This window comes from Schistocerca serialis, chromosome 5, assembly GCF_023864345.2.
Source record: "Schistocerca serialis cubense isolate TAMUIC-IGC-003099 chromosome 5, iqSchSeri2.2, whole genome shotgun sequence".
NCBI lineage: Eukaryota > Metazoa > Arthropoda > Insecta > Orthoptera > Acrididae > Schistocerca > Schistocerca serialis.
Genome location: NC_064642.1, coordinates 14,396,353 through 14,416,081, shown reverse-complemented (window position 1 = coordinate 14,416,081; position 19,729 = coordinate 14,396,353). Strand labels below are relative to the sequence as shown.

General features: G+C 42.5%; 1 protein-coding gene across 3 annotated transcripts in view; it reads right to left on the bottom strand.

The window, feature by feature from the left end:
- Window positions 1–586: 586 nt before the first annotated feature.
- Window positions 587–19,729, bottom strand: part of LOC126481249 (nuclear pore complex protein Nup155) — a 267,575-nt gene continuing 248,432 nt past the window's right edge. For all 3 annotated transcript variants that reach the window (XM_050104864.1, XM_050104862.1, XM_050104863.1), the window contains exons 24-26: window positions 15,317–15,437; window positions 14,287–14,409; window positions 587–1,453 (exon numbers count right to left, since the gene is read on the bottom strand). In XM_050104864.1, the coding sequence (XP_049960821.1) occupies window positions 1,315–1,453; window positions 14,287–14,409; window positions 15,317–15,437 (383 nt within the window). In that variant the 3' untranslated portion in view covers window positions 587–1,314. The remainder of the gene's footprint in view (window positions 1,454–14,286; window positions 14,410–15,316; window positions 15,438–19,729) is intronic.

Below are 19,729 nucleotides of genomic sequence, written 5' to 3'. Positions count from 1 at the left end.
GCAGATGTTCACTGCCATAACATATTTGTTCTCATCTTCACTCTCCATCATTTCTTCTTTGCTTCTCTCAGTCTCAGTGTCACCATTACAGTCTAAAGTGATTTTTGTCATCATGTACACTAACATTTTGAATCACTGAGAATAGTCCTTTGACATACGAGTACATGAAGTTCTGGGGTGCATTGTTTGACCACTGAGTTCTGATACTGAGAGACAAAGGGATTTCTTCTGACACCAACTTTCTGATGAAGATCTTAATGGTGTGTCAGCACTTTCATTCCTATGTACAGCTGATGAAGCTGTTAACAGGTGGCACGGCAATATCATAAAACTTGTGAGATTGTAAGTGAAGAGTGTGTGATGAAGATACTGCCACAGCAGATTTCACATCCCATTATTGTATCCTCAGGTTCCCAGCTTGAGGGACTAATGCCGACATCTTACAACTACTACTTCTGTATATGCACACCTTTCAATAAATGAAAACTAATTCAATAAATGTTACTAGAAAGTAAATCTATCAGTATATTAGTGTACATTATAAAGGTACAACAGAAAGCAAACATAACAAGAAACCCAATGCATGGTATTTTCAAAAATACGAATTTATATAAAACAACATCCACAATTGTCCACGTGTTTTGTGTCATATACATAAATTTCATGATTTTACAGAAGTACAAAGGTACATTAAAAATTTATGTGGCTAGTATTTATGAACAAGACTAACGCCTTACAAAGACTGTACAAAATGAATCGCAAATCACATGGCTATTTCTCAATGACTATTCCGATCCAGGACAAAGTATTGAATATCACAATGTATACAACAAAATTGATGTGTATTTTTATCCTCTAAAATCATGTAAACACAGTAGCAGCACAGAGCTGCAGAATATTGATACAGTATGTATAAATTTACACCGGTACAAAACTATTTTAAAAATAAGGCATTCATTCGCCTTCCACATAAATGGAATTCATGCTTATTTAGTTCATTGTATTATTTGGTGGGATACTGGAATTGACTGATTTTATAGTTCATATCTGACACAGTGGCAAAGACTTCACAATTTATAATACCATATTCCTACAAATAAGGTACTTGGAAAGAATGTGTGTTTAAAGATCATCAGTCTGTCATAAAATTTCAGTAACATTAAAGCTGTACAAAGTATTCATAAAAATAGTATGTACAAGTAAATGAATCATTTACAGACAAGGCTAAGATAATAACAAAAATAAATTATAACAGTCAATATTTCACACTATTCAATAAAATAACTTCCATATGCTCACAATTAATTACTATATTTACAGCGCATTGGACAGTCGATTTAGTTTTGACTGGGTGAAGCGTAGCACATCCACTAGATTCTGTGTGTTTGGCTTGCTGTATAGGAATGTGAGGCACTTTGACATAAGGTCTGCTGCTCTTGTAATGGTTATTCTCCTGGAAGAAAACATCACAAATATTGAAAGAAAAATTACTGAAGAAACTTGTAATGAAATAATACTGCTACAACAAAGAACATGCAAAATTACCATCAGCCTCATACCATCAGGTGGCTTTCGGAGTATTGATGAAGACTATATAGTAGTATTAGAATTACAAGAGACAGTCAGAAAACTGTTCTCAACTTTTTACTCAGTAAAATATTTAATCATATTTAATAAAGTGGCTACTAGCCTAGGGGGCAACCTTTCTATTTTATGCCACTTTGGTGGCCTACATGTAAATGTCACTGCTGTTCATAATCAGGCAGCTTTTCATTTTGCATTGTAAGACTGACTGAACGCCATTCCAGACTATGCCAGCACAGAAAAATTTGAGGTGGTCCTTGGGAATCGAACATGGGACCTCTGCATTAGTAGCCAGTGATGCTGACCGCTACACCACAGAAGTGGTTAAAACAACAACAACAACAACAACAACCACTGGACTAACAAATTACAAGCAACCATGGCTTGAATGAGGAACAATAGTACCACAGGCAGTAACCAATCCACCCATCAACAGACGGCAACCAGGAACTCCGATTCTGGGGGACCTGGAATTGCATGATTACAGAGAAAGTTGGCATTCTCTGGCAAACTTCCACACAAAATTCCTACATTTCTCGGAAACTTCAACAAAAACACACTGATCCAAGCATGAAAACTGCACGACCTAACATTAGAGCTTGATAAACAAAAGATAACTGTACTTGCCCTGCAGGAAACAATGCATAACAGACAAAGACACAATGGATATGGTAACTATTCCATTTTCAAGAGCAAGACACAAAAATGAATTGCCAGGGGTGCTCTACTTCTGGGCATGGCCTTCATGGTACACAAGAAGATAATCAGTTCAATCAGAGAAGTGTCACCCTCATAAACAACAGGCTAATGACAATGTACTGCTAGTGCGCAAACAAGAAGTATACAATGATCAACGTACACATCCCAATGAATACAAATGTGGATAACGAAAAGGACTTCAAATCAACAGAAGTTCTGGGCAACTTCAGAGACAGTTATGGCCAAGATCCCAAAAGACGACAAAAATTTTGCTAGATGATTTCAACACACAAATCGGCACAGGAAAAATGTCGCCTGCAAATTGTGGGAAAGATAGAAATCTCAAACATAGCTTTTGCAGACAGCTTGGCCTTATTCTCAGATAATGCAGATATCGAAGCAACAGCAACGAAACAAATACAAATGCTAAAAGAATGTGCAAAAAAGATGGCCTACAAATCTCTTTCCAGAAGTCTGAACTATTCTAATCAAAATTAAACATACAAAAAACAGTAACAAAATATCTCAAGATAAACAGAGTTATAAATCAAATATCTAGGTGAGATCCTCAAACCTACAGGAGGAGGAAAAAATCTCACAGAAGACTAGACTACAAAAAATGGAGGCAGCTTACAGCAGAACACAAGACACAGAAAAAGAAATGCTTGTCCATTCAAACAAAGATAAGTCACTACAACACAGTAATCAAGCCTGAAATATTGTATGCAAGTGAGACACTACCACTCCACACGAAAAGCAACATGGAAAGTACACTGAAGGAAGAATGCAAAATCATGAGAAAAATTCCTGGCCCAAAGCTGACTGAAGAGGGATACAGATTACGCTCAAGGAAAACCAGAGAGATATCAAACCTAACACCAGATGTCAGAAAAAGAAGGTGCTAAGTTCTATTGGCACTTCAGCAGGTTACAACCAAGACTCACCATCAGGATTCTGACATACATAAAAGGGTCAAGTCAACAATACCATGAATCACAAATGTCAAACTTAACCTAGAAGAAGCACAAATCAATCCCATACAAAATCAAGACATAGTGTCACAGAGGAGGTGAAGAAACTGAACTGGCAGACACTTTAAAACAGAAGTAAACTACCTCAATGAACCTACTTATGAAATGTAAAGAACTGGCATTTACTGATGACTCTAGGAATATACACTACTGTTTGCAAAAAGTGAAAGAATCAGAAGCAATGAACTGCAACACGTTACAGTAAGTGGACACGTTTAACAGTGGAACCTTGATAAGTTACTTAAATGGCAGACAGGTAGAGTGCAAGTAGGCCCAACAACATCCTCTTGTGTGACCAGACAGTTCAGTGTTGCCCAACACTCAGTCAGTGTGGAGCCATCACACAAAATAAGAATGTATAACCAAGTGCCACTCTCCCTCACCTACATCACAGGGTGAGTATGGCATGTGAATGTGTTTTAACACGGCAGAACGACTCCAGGAGGCGTTTGTCACCCCATGACATTGTGGCTCATACAGGACTCGCTGCTTCAACAGTGAAGCATATGTAGAACCAGTGGAGAGGAGGGGGCCGTCAGAAAGCCAACAGGGTACTGGATGACACAATGTGACCATAGCGCAAGATGACCGCCTCTTATCTTCTCGGCAATAATGGACAGAACAGTCTCATCCGCAATGTTGGTCCAACATCACAGCACTGCAACAGGTGTGGAAATGTCTGAGTAAACAATACAACTGTGTCTTCTGCAGACTGGACTGGCGGCATGCATGCTATTTTGTTGGCTTCCATTGACCACAACCCACCGACGCCATCAACAATGGCGTGCTGAGTGGCAAAATGTGTTTTCAGATAGCCCCACAACAACTTGTTCTATAGCGATGGCTGCACACGCCTCGATGCTGCCGTGGTGAATGCAACTGGGCAGATTGCCTCGTTTAGTGGCTTAGTGGACAAATGCCAAGTGTGACAGTTTGGGGTGTCATTGCCTGTAACACACAATCTTGCCTCCTACATCTGAACAGATACCATTACATTAGAGAGGTTTTACAACCTGAGGCACTCCCCCTCTGCAGGTCATTCCACATGCCATATTTCAGAAGGACAATGCCCTGCCAGATGTGGCAAGGAATGTGCAAGCCTTCTGTGAAGAACAATGGATTCCAGTGCTTCCCTGGCCTGCCCATTCGCCTGAAATGTCGCCTGTCAAACATGTCTGGGACACGGTCGGTCGGCAACTTGTCTGTTCAGTCCCTCTTGCAACCACAATTGATGCTTTGTGGATGCACCTACAAACTGCGAGGCAGAGTATTTCCCAGCAGCATATTCAAGCACTCTTCGATTCCATGCCATGATGTCTAGCAGCTCTGGCTGCAGCGACTTGACTGTGCTGCTCCATACTAAATTTACACAGCCACAGTGCATGCACAGGTCTGTAATGCTAATCATTTGAGTAGTGCCATGTCCCTAATCGTTAGAATAAATTTCATTGTGATCACATCTGGGTTTTCACTTTTTCCAAACAATAGTGTACTACGGCCTCCTATGTATCTCTCACACAGAAATCCTGAGACCAAGATTAGATTAATTATAGCACGTGTTCCCACACTCCATACGTGAATCGTACAGGAAGGTTCAAATGGCTCTGAGCACTATGGGACTTCTGAGGCCATCATTCCCCTAGAACTTAGAACTACTTAAACCTAACTAACGTAAGGACACCACACACACCCATGCCCGAGGCAGGATTCGAACCTGCTCCGTAGCCATCGCGCGGTTCCAGACTGTAGTGCATAGAACTGTTCAGCCACCATGGCCAGCCAATCGTACAGGAAGAAACCCTAACAACTAGTACAATGGGATGACCCTCTGCCATGAACTCACAGAATTTTGCAGAGTACAGGCATAGATGTTAATGTATAATACCTGGCACACTGACTCAAAGGCAACAAGAACTTAAAACACAAAATTCTGGCCCATGCATTGTCTATTATAGAAAGAAAGCAGTTGATGAAAGACGTTAATGGTGCCATTGCAACTGCCCTGATAACAACAGACCAAGAAATGAAACTCTAATCTACAGTACAACAGTAGCAGAAGAACTGCAGCTACTGCAATCACTGGCTGCAATAAAATCTACTGAGAAACTGAAGTGGAATGTTAAGGTGGAACTGAAAATCAAAAGCTTGAGATGTGATGCAGGTAACTTTTAATATCACAAAAGGGCATGTATTGAACAACCAGAAGACCAACGAGTACCTAATAAAGTATTGGCTGAATCCAAGAAAAACTGAAGCTTTGGAAATTGTGAAGAAACAAGTCACTGTAAGTACCTGGAAACCAATGTAGTCAGCAAAAACATCAGAAATTCACAGAAAATGTGATGGAACACTGGAAAACAACTATTGGTCCGAAAAGAAAATTATGGACTACTCAACACCAAGAGCATCGTTTTCTAAATGGACTTATCCTACTGCTGCTCATTGCCTTGACTTGGCTGTCAACCTTCTCACAGACAACAAAGCCGGGCTATCAATCAGTGAGAAATTCTCAGAAAACATCCCAATTGCTGTACACAGATGACCCGAAAGCTCAATAGAAAATCTGAAATTGAAATCCAGTCTCCGACAAATAGTCGGAATCTTCAGCATGGAATTTAGCTCAGATAAATGCACCACACTGGCACTAAGCAAGGGAAACATCTAAGAAAGGGAAGGCATCAAAATGGTACCTGGATACCACTGAGTGTCATTAGTCTAAAGCCTGCAAATACCAAGGAATTTTGCAGCTCGAAACATCAAGCTTGTGCATGTAACCAATGTGGACAGAAAGAGTACACTCAAAGGCTCAGAAAAATTTTGAAAAACAAATTGAAAGGTGGCAATGTCACCAAGCACTTAATACCTCGACTATACCAGTCATCAGATACACTCCTGGCATTGTGAAATGGACACAACTAGAGCTTGACAATCTACATAATAGGGAAACAAGATACTCATGATGGTTCACCATGCACTCCAACCCTCAAAGGGGTAAATTTCTGTTGCAAGTGAGGCAGACAGTGGAAGAAGAAGATAAGCATGCATTAGTAGACTGTGTGAAAAAGATAGCAAAGAATCAGCTCTGGTTGACGTCAACAACAACAACAAAAAGCTTCTCGAGGTACAGCAAACCAAGCACCACTACTGGAAAGACGTACTCCAATGCTGGGCTGAAATCCCTTTGCAATTAAACATAACATGGGTAGGCTTTGGAGAAGACTGTAGACAAAATAAATAAAGAAAAGTGTTGCATCCTGCGGTTGGCAGGAAAAGAACCAACAGTCAATTTAGTACACTTTATTTATTTTAATTAAAGAAAAAATGCCTTCTTGGCATACACTTAAGTTTAAAACACAAGAACACCACGAAAACCCACAACTCTTGTGGTGTCAAACCAAATAAGCTAACAAGACAATGGAAGAAAAATACTGACCAAAATCTACTCTATACAATACAAAATACTATGTGCTACTACAATGCTACAGCGAGTGAATACAATGCTGGGGCTGGTAAAAGTACTGGCCACAGTTGTTCCTAGCGGTTGGTGAACACTGCCGGTCTGACAGTCCACGTGTGCTTATAAAGCCAGGTCAGCACAGTGCTACGTCGGTCATACGAGTTCCAATTGGTGGAACACTGTCACATGTTGTCTGGCGAAGTAGTTGCATCCTTATTTGGCAAGTCTGTTATTGTTTCAGTCTGCTGGGGATGTTTCTCTCCGCAATCGTGAAAGGGGTCAGCAACCCTTCCAATCCCCAAAGGGATCAGCAACCCTTCTCGCACGTCCGTTCTGTGGACCCTCTAATAATAAGGGGCCGCTACGACAAAAAGACTTCGCCTTGGCTGACTAAAAGAGCCCTAAAGAAGAAAATGGAGGACCGATTTGAGCTGCACAGGAACAAGCCACAGAACTACCGCCACCAAAGCCAGAATTGAGAAATCATCCAAAGACCCAAAGTGGAGACACTATAAAGAAGCTGATGAAACAACTGACCATTCATACTGATTACAAGCAGAGGCAAATGATGTGGCACAAATGATCCATTGGAACTTATGTCAAAATTACCAACTGCTTGTGGCAAGGAACTGATGTAACCACAAGTCAGAAAAAGTTAGCCAAATTCCTGTTGGACTTCAGAGTGACCGAACGCTGGAGCACAATGCACCAGACATCAGAAATGTGGAGAAAATGTGTGGATCATTGACAATCACTTCCAAGGTGATAGCAGAATCACGAAGAAATAACTTGAAAAACCAGATAGAGGGATTGAAAACTCAACTAGGGCAATTCTGGCATAAACAAGTGGAAGGGGTCGCCACGATTCCCGACGCATTTGACTCAGTGCCGAAAGGTCTTAGAGAGCACTTGAAAACCTCTGGCATTGATAAAATATCTATCTGTCACATACAAAAAGCCACTTTAATGGCACCTGTAGGAATTATCCGCCGATACATCACAGTGTCTTAGACTGCTTGGGAAGTGCCCGACTAATGATAAAATACAAAATCCAGGATAGAGAACTCGTTTGCTTTGTTAAACATCTGATTAAAATGTATGGCAATGACAAGTCTGGTGTCTGCTGGGTAGACATTGAGTCCAACTTAGTGAATTAGTTCGAAACGATACTAAAAAGGCACGAGGTCAGTCTCTCTCTCTCTCTCTCTCTCTCTCTCTCTCTCTCACACACACACACACACACACTGAACAAACTGAGTGTCAAAAAAAAAAAAAAAAAAAAAAAAAAAAAAAAAAAAAAAAAAAAAAAAAACCAGGTCCTCATACTGCCTCCACTACTGAACTTTGAAACCCTTAAGAACTGTGTTTTGGATCGGTATATCTTTTCTTTTGGGTAGTTTTCATTTTATGTACAATATATTGACAACCTATCCAGTTGTTTTCCTCAGGTGCTCTAAAAGTTTTGCTGGTATGTGCACGTGCTGCCTGGACTCCAGCCACACTGAACTCTTGAGACCTCAACCACTATTTATAATAGGTATTTTTAATTGCAGAACAGATCACTGATGATCATACTGAAATTGAAACTAGGAATGTCTTGTAGAACCCTACTTACTAGCTTTAATATTCTTGCAGTTTATGCCATTTACATGTTAGAAACTATTATGTTAGTGAAACTAGGTGTCGTCGTCATTTTTGTCTTCGGTTCAAAGGCTCTCCGTGCCAGTGTACTCTGTGCAAGTATCTCTATCTCTGCCAAACTTCTGCTATGTACATACATTTGAACCTGTTTACTGTAATCAAACATTTGTCCCACTCTACAGCTGTTAGCCCCCCACACTTCCCTTCAACAGCATTTAGATAATTCCTTCCAGCCTCAGGATGTGTCCATCCCATCAACTGCTTTCTTCTTTTAGTCAGGTTACGTCATAAATTTCTTTTTCCCGCAAATTCAGTTCGGTACCACCTCATTAGTTATTCACCCTACAAATCTTATCTTCGGCATTATTCTCTAACACACATTTCAAATTATGCTTCTCTTCTTGATAAAACTGTTTATCACCACATTTTGCTTCCACATAAATTTTATTCAATGTTTACATACTCCTCTTTTTCAGAAATGCATTTCTTACTACAGCCAGTCAACATTTTAAAACTTCTCTACTTTGGCTTCATAAGTTATTTTGCTGCCCAAGTAGCAAAACTTGTGTACTACTCTTTGTGGTTTATTAGCTAATCTAATTCCCTCAGCATTGCCCGATTTAATTACCCTATATTCCATTACCCTTGTTTTACTTCAACTGATGTTCATCTTGTAACATATTTTTAAGACACTATCCATTCTGTTCAGCTGCTCTTCCCAGGCCTGATCTCTGACTGACAGAATTACAGTTTTTATTTCTTCATCCCTTTGTACATTTCTCCTCGATTTCCTTTACTACTTGCTGAATGTATAGAGTGAACAACATGAGGAAGTAGCTAACAATCCTGTCACACTTCCTTCTAAACCACTGCTTTCCTTTCGTGTCCATCGACTCTTATGGCTGCATTCAGGTTTCCAGATAAGTTATACAGAATATTTCAGTCTCCGTATTTTATCCTTATTACCTTAAGGATTTTCTAGGAGTGTAATCAAGTCAAAATTGTTGAAATCTTTTCCTAGATCTACCAAAGCTAGCAAAGTATGTCTGCTTTTCAATAAACTATCTTCCATGATATCCATACTCAGTATTACCTAGCACATTGCTTTATTTCTCTGGAACCCAAACTGATCTTCCCTTAGGTTGGCTCCTACCAACTTCTCAATTCTTTTTTAAGTAATATTTAGCAATGAGCCTTATTTCACTGATAGTCATTAATATTCACGTCTGTCAGCATCTGAATTTTTTGGAACTGGAATTATATATTCTTCTCTAAGTATGAGGGTACTTGGCCTGTCTCATAAAACTTGCTCAACAAGTGGACCAGTTTTGTCAAGGCTGGTTCTCCAAAGGACCATAATAACAGGGTATTAGACTGTTTTCTGGAAATTGTCTTAAATGATTAATTATGCCATTTTATGCTGCTGATATGCTTTTTCAATTTCAGTATTCTTTTATAAAAACAGAAATGAAAGTCAAATAATTTGAATGCCCACTAAAACAGACCTTTCTAGTCATGTAATGCCTTTGACTTCACTGGCTAGCTCGCTGCTTCTACTGTCATAATGCAAAGTCACAGTGATGTCTTGTTTCGGGATTTACATATCAGAAAATGCACATCTACAAAACCATAATGCACACCTACAAAACTCCTGAAAAGTTTTTTTGAGTGTTCCAGAAAATGAGAAGATGCATTAAATGTGGTTGCAGAGACCTGAAAAGTGCCACCACATCGATGCACAAGTTCACTAACTTTATTACATACGTGTTCCACTGTGAAGTTGACGTTAATTTACCTCTGAGATACGCTCTCCCACTGTTACAACGGAGGACAGTGTCATTCAACATAATTAAACTCTCAGTGAAAATTATCGTTTTACCTCAGTTATTCGATGTCTCAGAGCAGTAAATAGTCGAATTTTATAAAATGATATCCATAGATTGCTGGTTTGAATCCAACCCAAAAAGAACATTTTAATTTACTTGTAAAACTACGACAGTCGTTTCATATGAAAACCAAATCAATTACAAAACTTCACCACATCAATCAGAAACAGAATATTATTGTGTTTTCCTTGCTGTTTACAGGTGCTTGCATTTGCATTCACTGTTCACACACATCACGCTCAAAAAGATCTTTTCTAGTTAATGTGACCATTTTTATCTTTGTACTGTCTAGCTAGGATCCTTATTCTTTAAACTTAAGTATGCATTTCTGCTTCAGACTGTAACATTAGTTTACACTCACAAACATCACAGCCCTCACAGTTTTACCACTTGCATGATGTGCACACTTTGTATCTCTCCGTATAACCTCATCATCTTACACCTCATTGTACCATGGATGTATAGTGATGTCTTTACAACTACCAATTCTTTCCAAAAAAAATGAATTGTTTGTTCGCAAAGTAAATGCATTTATCCTCTGTTGTCCGATTCTTCTGTTTCTCAGAATTAGACTAATGTGAAGCTGTATAGAACACATCCCACAATTGAAACAACTGCTACAATCAGTTCTTGCTAATGGCTATTTCATTTAAAACTTAAAAATATATGATCCTTTCAGGATTGGAACACATGACCTCTTCAATTACAGTAGAATGCACTATCCGTTTTACCGAGTGTGGTGGCACAGAGGTTAGCACAGTGGACTCGCATTTGGGTGGACGACAGTTCAATCCTACTTCTGGACACCCTGATTTAGGTGTACCGTGGCCCGGGCGGTTTGTTTGAAAGGGCACGGTCGACTTCTTTTCCCATCCTTTCCTCATATGCCGGGTCTAATGATCTCGCTGTTTGGTCCCTTCCCCCAAATTACCCAACCATCCACTATCTGTTGTGCCACAGAACACCTACTAGGTGCTATATCTCTTCCGAGTGCCTTCTACACAAGAAATTAGCATAAGTTTTGCCACGAATTATTTTGCTCGCATTGGGTGATGGCTCATGAGTGATAGTCGACAGTCAAGTTACAATATACAGATCCATTTGCAGAAGTTTTACAGTTCCTTAGGTTTGAGGAAGTTTAATGATGTTGCAGGGAGCACTCCCTGTTTGCAGTAAAAGTATGTAAAAACCCTTGAAACTTTGGCTAACACTCCTATAATGCACATATAGCTTCGTCTTACTCCTAGCCTGCGATGTCACCAGAGCATCAGCCAATAACAGAATGTTTTCCATCATGTGACCAGAACTTGATATTTAAAGATTTTTAGGCTTTAATTACATAAAAGTAACAGGTACTTTGTGAAAACATTCACTGTAAATGCTTTTTAAAAGTTATAATCAATTATCACAATAGCAACACTCTGAACCATATTTTTAACAAAGGAAACTAGCCTATTTTGAGACAATGTTTTCCGCTACAGGGGCCTTGTTTTGAAATGGGCCTCTTCAGTGCTCTGTCAAATTCTTCTCATCCCAATGTCTCGTTCATTCTTTCACCGAGGGTCCTCCTCCTTTTCTCTTTCCACATGATGATGGTCCTTGTACTTTGCTTTTCATGAAATTTCCTGAATTTGTCAGCCTTCATTCTAAATACCTCTTTATCCCACATGTTTTCTGATGGATCCTAACTTCCTCCACATATTTTCTTATTTCCTCAACCCATTTTGTGGTCGCCTATAGTTTGGTCATACAGTTGAAGATTTCCTTTGTCAAGCTGCATCTGCACATTCTGAAAAGGTCCCATAAACTTTAGATTTCTCTTGCTTATGGAATCTGACTGCTTATGCACATCTTCATTTTCCACTTCTTGCAGGAACCATCACTTCATTTATGCAGTACAAGGAATTTCTTTTTTTTAAAAGAACTATTCTTTAGTTTTTCCATTTCTCCTTTCTTATTCAATGTCATACATTCTGAACTGTAAACTACATCTGACTTTAACAATCATTGTGTAGCACCCAATCTTTGGATTGTAGGAGATTGCTCTTTAGTTATTCAAATCTGCTTGTATGCGACTGTGGTGGTGCAGTAGGTAGAGCACTTGACTCCGGTCCTGGGACTCCCAGGTTCAATCTTGGATATGGGTGGAGATTTTTTCTTGTTCCAGTGCCTCCAAGATGTCTACTCAGCCTCCAATCAAGCGAGTACTGGGGTCATTCCTGGAGATAAAAGGCAGCTGTGGAGCGGTCATGGGCTTGTGCAACAGACACTGCGCGTGCAGTGGGGTTTTGATATCCCCTTCCCTCCACAAGTCCTGTTTTTTGTGCTATCTCAATTTTTCAAGCATTATACAGCTGCTTCTTCATTGTTGCCTAACAATGCTAAATCATCAACTCTATGCACTCCACCCTGAACACTCCTTTCGATCTGAACTGATTCCTTCTACTACTCCTTTCGATCTAAACAGATTCCTTCTACTACTCCTCCTTTAGTGGGAACGTATGTGTTCTTATGGTTTTTTCCAGAACGATGCTAAAACAAAATGAGTGACAGTCTATCTCTCTACCTTATTCTTGTCTTAATCTGAATGGGCTCTGAAATTTGACTCTGGAGATGGTTTCCATTAGCATGCGATTTGTAAGTGTCTTAGTTTTTCCATCTATCCCAAATTCTTCTAAAACACTCAAGAATGTGTGACGGTTGTTTGAATCATAAGCTTTTTTTAAAAGAAATTCAATGAACACAACTTTAGTATTTCTACCTGTTTATGTTCTTGCTCTGAGGATACTTTTCAGACAAAAATCTGTTCCACACAGGATCTTCATTTTCTGAAGCCTTTTGGTATTCACATATTTGATGATCCACTTGTTTTTCAATTATGTGTAATAAACCTTTTCAAAATATTTTGTAGGAAATCAGCTACAACGAAATTCGTTAGGCAGTAGTTTGGGTCTGTGCAGTCTCTCGTCTTATGGAATTTGAAGGTGTGTAAGGGCACACTTCCCGCCAGTGAGTGGTGTTGCCTTTTCCCTAGATTTCACAAATTACTTTATGTAAGTTTTCTGCTGTCTTAACCTCTCCAAATTTAAGTTTAACTTCTTCAGGACCCACTCTGCCTTTTAAAACAGACACTTGGTAGTTTGTTATGGTTGTAATCATTCATTTTCTGTAATACTGTCTTCACGTTCATGACCCCTGTATACCTCTTCTATATATTCCTTCCACCTTTAAGCTTCCCTACTTTGCTTGGAGCTTGCTTAACATTTGAGCTCTTGATTTATGTCGTTGCTTCCATTTTATCTAATTTAATTTTCCTACAGGCAGCATCTACATTTCTGCTCATAATACATGCTTCTATGGTCTTGCATTCGTCCTAGAGCCGTACCTTACTAGCCATTTCATAATTTATGCCAGTCTCATTGGTTAGACATTTATATTCTTTTAGCCTGTTTCATTTGTTACACTTTCATATTTTCTCCTTTTTTCAAAAGAAGAACACGCTAAGGTCGCAAGCAGGAACATGCAAATTCACAACCATGATACAGGGTGTCTAACACAAGATAATATTAACAGAAAAAATACTTTTGACAAAGGAGCTATGTTTAATAGTTTGCTACCAAATGATCTATAGACATTAACTTAATATTTTTGAAAGGTTACTTAAGCAGTGGCTTATCCTTAACACCTTACAACTCTGAACTAACATGAATTATTATGCAAGTGACAATACTGTCATAGAAATGGCTGTTGTGAATGAATTATTGTACAATATATTAAATTATTGGACAATTATATAAAGAAACATATTTGAGCGCACAAGCAGGGCTGTAGTTGTGCATAGTTGATGTTGTCCATGCATGTACCATTAGTAACTACGAGAAGAAAAATAAATAAATACAAGACTGTAGTAACCACTAAACTGAAGGTTTTTAATTATTGTCTGCTAGGACTAGGTGTTAGTGATTGGAGTTGTGTGTCAGAAGCTTACCTTTCAGAAACTGAAACCATTTGTGGGTTGTTGACAAAATCTTCCAACAAGCTACCAACAACTTCAATTAAGTGGAATTCATTTCCTGATCGGTACCATACTAAATCAGTCTCCGAAATCAATCTGCAAAAAGTATTTATTAAAGTGTTATTAAGAACAGAAAACTATTTTGTTTATAACAGAGTAACAAAGTTCTAAACAGAAAAAACACAAAATTATTAATTAAACTTCTAATGTTCAGTCTTACCACAACTTATCTCAAGTACATTCCAACTTACATACAGCACATTGCTGATTATGCAGTGTAGATATGAGACTACAGCATGAAGTGCACTTGACCGACTATATTCTCGTGTTATATCAGAAAAGGAAAGTAAAATAAATGCTATCTAGTAGATTGCTAAGCTTCCTAAATTTTGGGCAACTGAAAATTTATCGAACATGTCAAGCATATATAGATAAAACAATAAAATGAAAAGGATAGTTTCTACTCACCATATAGTGGAGAAGCTCAGCTGCAGAACGGCACAACAAAAAGGCTGTCAGAAAGTTAGCTTTCTGCCAACAAGGTCTTTGCCAAAAGTAGACAACATAACACACATTCACACAAAAGCAACTCTCACACACAGGACCTTAGTCTCTGGTGGCTAGAGCAAGAATCAGACTGGCTCTAGCTGTCGGATACTATGGTCATGTGTGTATATGAGTTGTGTTGTGAATGTGTGTTGTCAACTTTTGACAAAGGCCTTGTTGGCAGAAAGCTAACTTTGACAGTGTTTTTGCTGTGCCTTTTTGTGACTCAGCATCTCAGCTATATGGATGGTGAGTAACAACTATCCTTTTCATTATATTGTTACATTCCATCCTATATTTTCCATTGGTACACACACACACACACACACACACACACACACACACACACACACACCTTTGATTTTTTACTTATTCTGGCTAAAATCCTAAAATTACATAAATCAAAATTAATGTATTTTGAAACTCCAACTAATCAATAACACTTAACAGAACTCACGTGTCATATATTTGAATCAGTTTCAGAACAGAGACACCAAGTGAAATCATCACCGGATGCACTTTTCCTGGATCTGCCCTCAGGCGACAACACTGAAGTTCCAGCTCCTTTACCAAGAAACCTGTACACAACATCATACACAATTATCAATATTAATTACAGGAAAAATTTTTGGGGGCATGTGCTTAAACAGTGTTTAATATTATAAGGGATAAGGTACTCAAATACTTCCACAAACTGTCAGTTGTTTTCTACCAGCAGCACTACCTTTACGTTACCACTCAGGTAAGTCCACTCATCCTCAGCAACAGAACATGTAAAACAGTATCACATGGAACACACTAAGCAATTACTGCCTGTACTTAAAGACTATGTGCATTACATAAAGCAGATACAGAATGCACACTAGAGTAAGGTAAATGAGCCCCATAATGACAGTGACACATATAAAGGTGGTGCTTGCCCCTCAATATGAACAGAAATTGTAAGGAATGTGCAACATCAGAGCTATCAACCACATCTCCTCCTAAACCACTTGATCAATTTCAACCAAACTTTCCACAGAAAGGTAAGACCACCTCCCATTGGGGTGGGGGTGAAACAGATCAGCATAGGTGATGAACGGGGGGAGGGAGGGAGGGAGGGAGGAGTAGGAGGAGGATGGGGGGAGAGAGGAGGAGGAGGAGGACAAGGGGGAGGAGAGGGGAAGACAACAGAGAGAGGAAGACGGGAGGGAAAACGGGTGGAGGATGGGGGTCGTGCAAATAGGGGTAAAGGGAGGAAGAGGAGAGGACCGGGGGGAGGGGGGGGAGAGGGAGAAGAGGAGAGGACGGGGGTGGGTGGGAGAAGAGGAGAGGACGGGGGGTGGGAGAAGAGGAGAGGACGGGGGGGGGGGGGAAGAGGAGAGGACGGGGGGGGGGGGAAGAGGAGAGGAGAGGACGGGGGGGGGGGGAAGAGGAGAGGAGAGGACGGGGGGGAGGAAGAGGAGAGGAGAGGACGGGGGGGAGGAAGAGGAGAGGAGAGGACGGGGGGGAGGAAGAGGAGAGGAGAGGACGGGGGGAGGAAGAGGAGAGGAGAGGACGGGGGGGAGGAAGAGGAGAGGAGAGGACGAGGGGGAGGGAGAGGAGAGGAGAGGACGGGGGGGAGGGAGAGGAGAGGAGAGGACGGGGGGGAGGGAGAGGAGAGGAGAGGACGGGGGGGAGGGAGAGGAGAGGAGAGGACGGGGGGGAGGGAGAGGAGAGGAGAGGACGGGGGGGAGGGAGAGGAGAGGAGAGGACGGGGGGGAGGGAGAGGAGAGGAGAGGACGGGGGGGAGGGAGAGGAGAGGAGAGGACGGGGGGGAGGGAGAGGAGAGGAGAGGACGGGGGGGAGGAAGAGGAGAGGACGGGGGGGGGAGGAAGAGGAGAAGAGAGGAGAGGACGGGGGGGAGGAAGAGGAGAGGAGAGGAGAGGACGGGGGGGGGAGGAAGGGGAGAGGAGAGGAGAGGACGGGGGGGGGAGGAAGAGGAGAGGAGAGGAGAGGACGGGGGGGAGGAAGAGGAGAGGACGGGGGGAGGAAGAGGAGAGGAGAGGACGGGGGGGAGGAAGAGGAGAGGAGAGGAGAGGACGGGGGGGAGGAAGAGGAGAGGAGAGGAGAGGACGGGGGGGAGGAAGAGGAGAGGAGAGGAGAGGACGGGGGGGAGGAAGAGGAGAGGAGAGGAGAGGACGGGGGGGAGGAAGAGGAGAGGAGAGGAGAGGACGGGGGGGAGGAAGAGGAGAGGAGAGGACGGGGGGGAGGAAGAGGAGAGGAGAGGACGGGGGGGAGGAAGAGGAGAGGAGAGGACGGGGGGGGGAGGAAGAGGAGAGGAGAGGAGAGGACGGGGGGGAGGAAGAGGAGAGGAGAGGAGAGGACGGGGGGGAGGAAGAGGAGAGGAGAGGACGGGGGGGAGGAAGAGGAGAGGAGAGGACGGGGGGAGGAAGAGGAGAGGAGAGGACGGGGGGGGAGGAAGAAGAGAGGAGAGGACGGGGGGGGAGGAAGTGGAGAGGAGAGGACGGGGGGGAGGAAGAGGAGAGGAGAGGAGAGGACGGGGGGGGAGGAAGAGGAGAGGAGAGGATGGGGGGGGGAGGAAGTGGAGAGGAGAGGACGGGGGGGAGGAAGAGGAGAGGAGAGGAGAGGACGGGGGGGGAGGAAGAGGAGAGGAGAGGACGGGGGGGGAGGAAGAGGAGAGGAGAGGAGAGGACGGGGGGGAGGAAGAGGAGAGGAGAGGAGAGGACGGGGGGGAGGAAGAGGAGAGGAGAGGAGAGGACGGGGGGGAGGAAGAGGAGAGGAGAGGAGAGGACGGGGGGGAGGAAGAGGAGAGGAGAGGAGAGGACGGGGGGGAGGAAGAGGAGAGGAGAGGAGAGGACGGGGGGGAGGAAGAGGAGAGGAGAGGAGAGGACGGGGGGGAGGAAGGGGAGAGGAGAGGAGAGGACGGGGGGGAGGAAGGGGAGAGGAGAGGAGAGGACGGGGGGGAGGAAGAGGAGAGGAGAGGAGAGGACGGGGGGGAGGAAGAGGAGAGGAGAGGAGAGGACGGGGGGGAGGAAGAGGAGAGGAGAGGACGGGGGGGAGGAAGAGGAGAGGAGAGGACGGGGGGGAGGAAGAGGAGAGGAGAGTATGGGGGGGAGGAAGAGGAGAGGAGAGGACGGGGGGGAGGAAGAGGAGAGGACAGGGGGAGGAAGAGGAGAGGACAGGGGGAGGAAGAGGAGAGGACAGGGGAGGAAGAGGAGAGGACAGGGGAGGAAGAGGAGAGGACAGGGGAGGAAGAGGAGAGGACAGGGGGAGGAAGAGGAGAGGACAGGGGGAGGAAGAGGAGAGGACAGGGGGAGGAAGAGGAGAGGACAGGGGGAGGAAGAGGAGAGGACAGGGGGAGGAAGAGGAGAGGACAGGGGGAGGAAGAGGGGGCAGCAAGAGTTGGTCACGAGGGGGGGGGGGGGGGAGAGACATGAGATGGACGCGAGGGGTAGAATGAGATGTAATACATATGATGTAAAAATTAGATGGGCAGTGTCATGGTTAGAAAGCTAGTTTCTAATAAATACTGGAGTTTACGAGGTTCATAGATTAACTGCATCCCCGAAGAAGGATTTAAGCATATCCTATTTTGGCATTAATAGCCCATCTAGTTCTTTCGTAACAGTGACCACAAATAGGAAACTACAAATATTTTCATATGTGAAGAAATGTGAGCTTATATAAGGTAACTTCCAATATGAGAACACACTAAATCCGTATGATTGGTGAACGTAACTTATTTAACTGGAATAAATCACAATTTGTCTGATTAGTTTACTTTTTTTGGATGGTCATCAAGCCTTCTGATTGGATTGATCTGGCCCTGCCACAATTTTTCTCTTATGCCGACCACCTATTTTCTGTGTAGCACTGGTCCCAGTATCTTCAATTACTTGTTGTATACGTGATGTAGCAGAAAGGTATCATGGAAAACATACCCGAGAAGAAGCTATCAGCACAATATGAAACACATTCCTACATGAAATGTTCAAAATGCCCTTCATTAGCAAAGATACATGTATCAATCCTGAGTCACATTGAACCCCTGATCTGCTGATGTACCCTGAAGAATTGCATCTTGTTTCACGCCTTCCACACTACCGGCACAAAGACTCTGTATCTCTTGTACTGGGGTTGCATAAACAAGAGCTATCAAATGTCTAACAAATAAGAGAATAGTGTGTTATAATACTGCAACACAGTGACTCCAATTATCGCTTCATCTATTTTTGTGGTCTGAATACAAGTATATAAATCTTATTATTTTCTTTGTAACAATCATCTATTGAAGAATTGTAATGAATAATTTCTGACAAACTACTGCAGTAGAAATGCTAGCAAAGTTGGAGACTTTGCTTTATGCATAATCCAATTTCTTTTAGCTGGGTCCTGCGGGGCCGCATCAACCACCATTCCCTCTGCATCCCGCAATTTTTGTAGGGGCTAGCTAGGCTGTAGGCACCACTTTTCAGCTAATTTGTGTGTGTACTGCCTACAATGGCACTGCGATTGCAAAATTACTTTTTTCATCCACGATCATGCAGCTAGACACATCTGCTCACGCACCATTCATAAAAGCGCTGCAATTAGTCATGTGAATACGTTAATATCAGTCAGCCTGCTTTTATAAGTACTGACAAGGTCACCAGCAGGTAGTCTGTTCTCTAGCTCTGGGCAATTACGCTAGCCACCTGCAGACCACAAGTGAGTGCCTCATTGTACATCTCCATCGTCGTCAGTATTTCCGTGTCCTTGGGGCCCACCACTGGTTGGGCCATTACCTCCAGACATTGGCCATGTTCACTGCCTCTACAGCATCACCGTGTCCTTAGCAGCACCGCTGTTCGAGCATCCTCCCAGCTGCCGCTGACGTACTTTCTGGCCC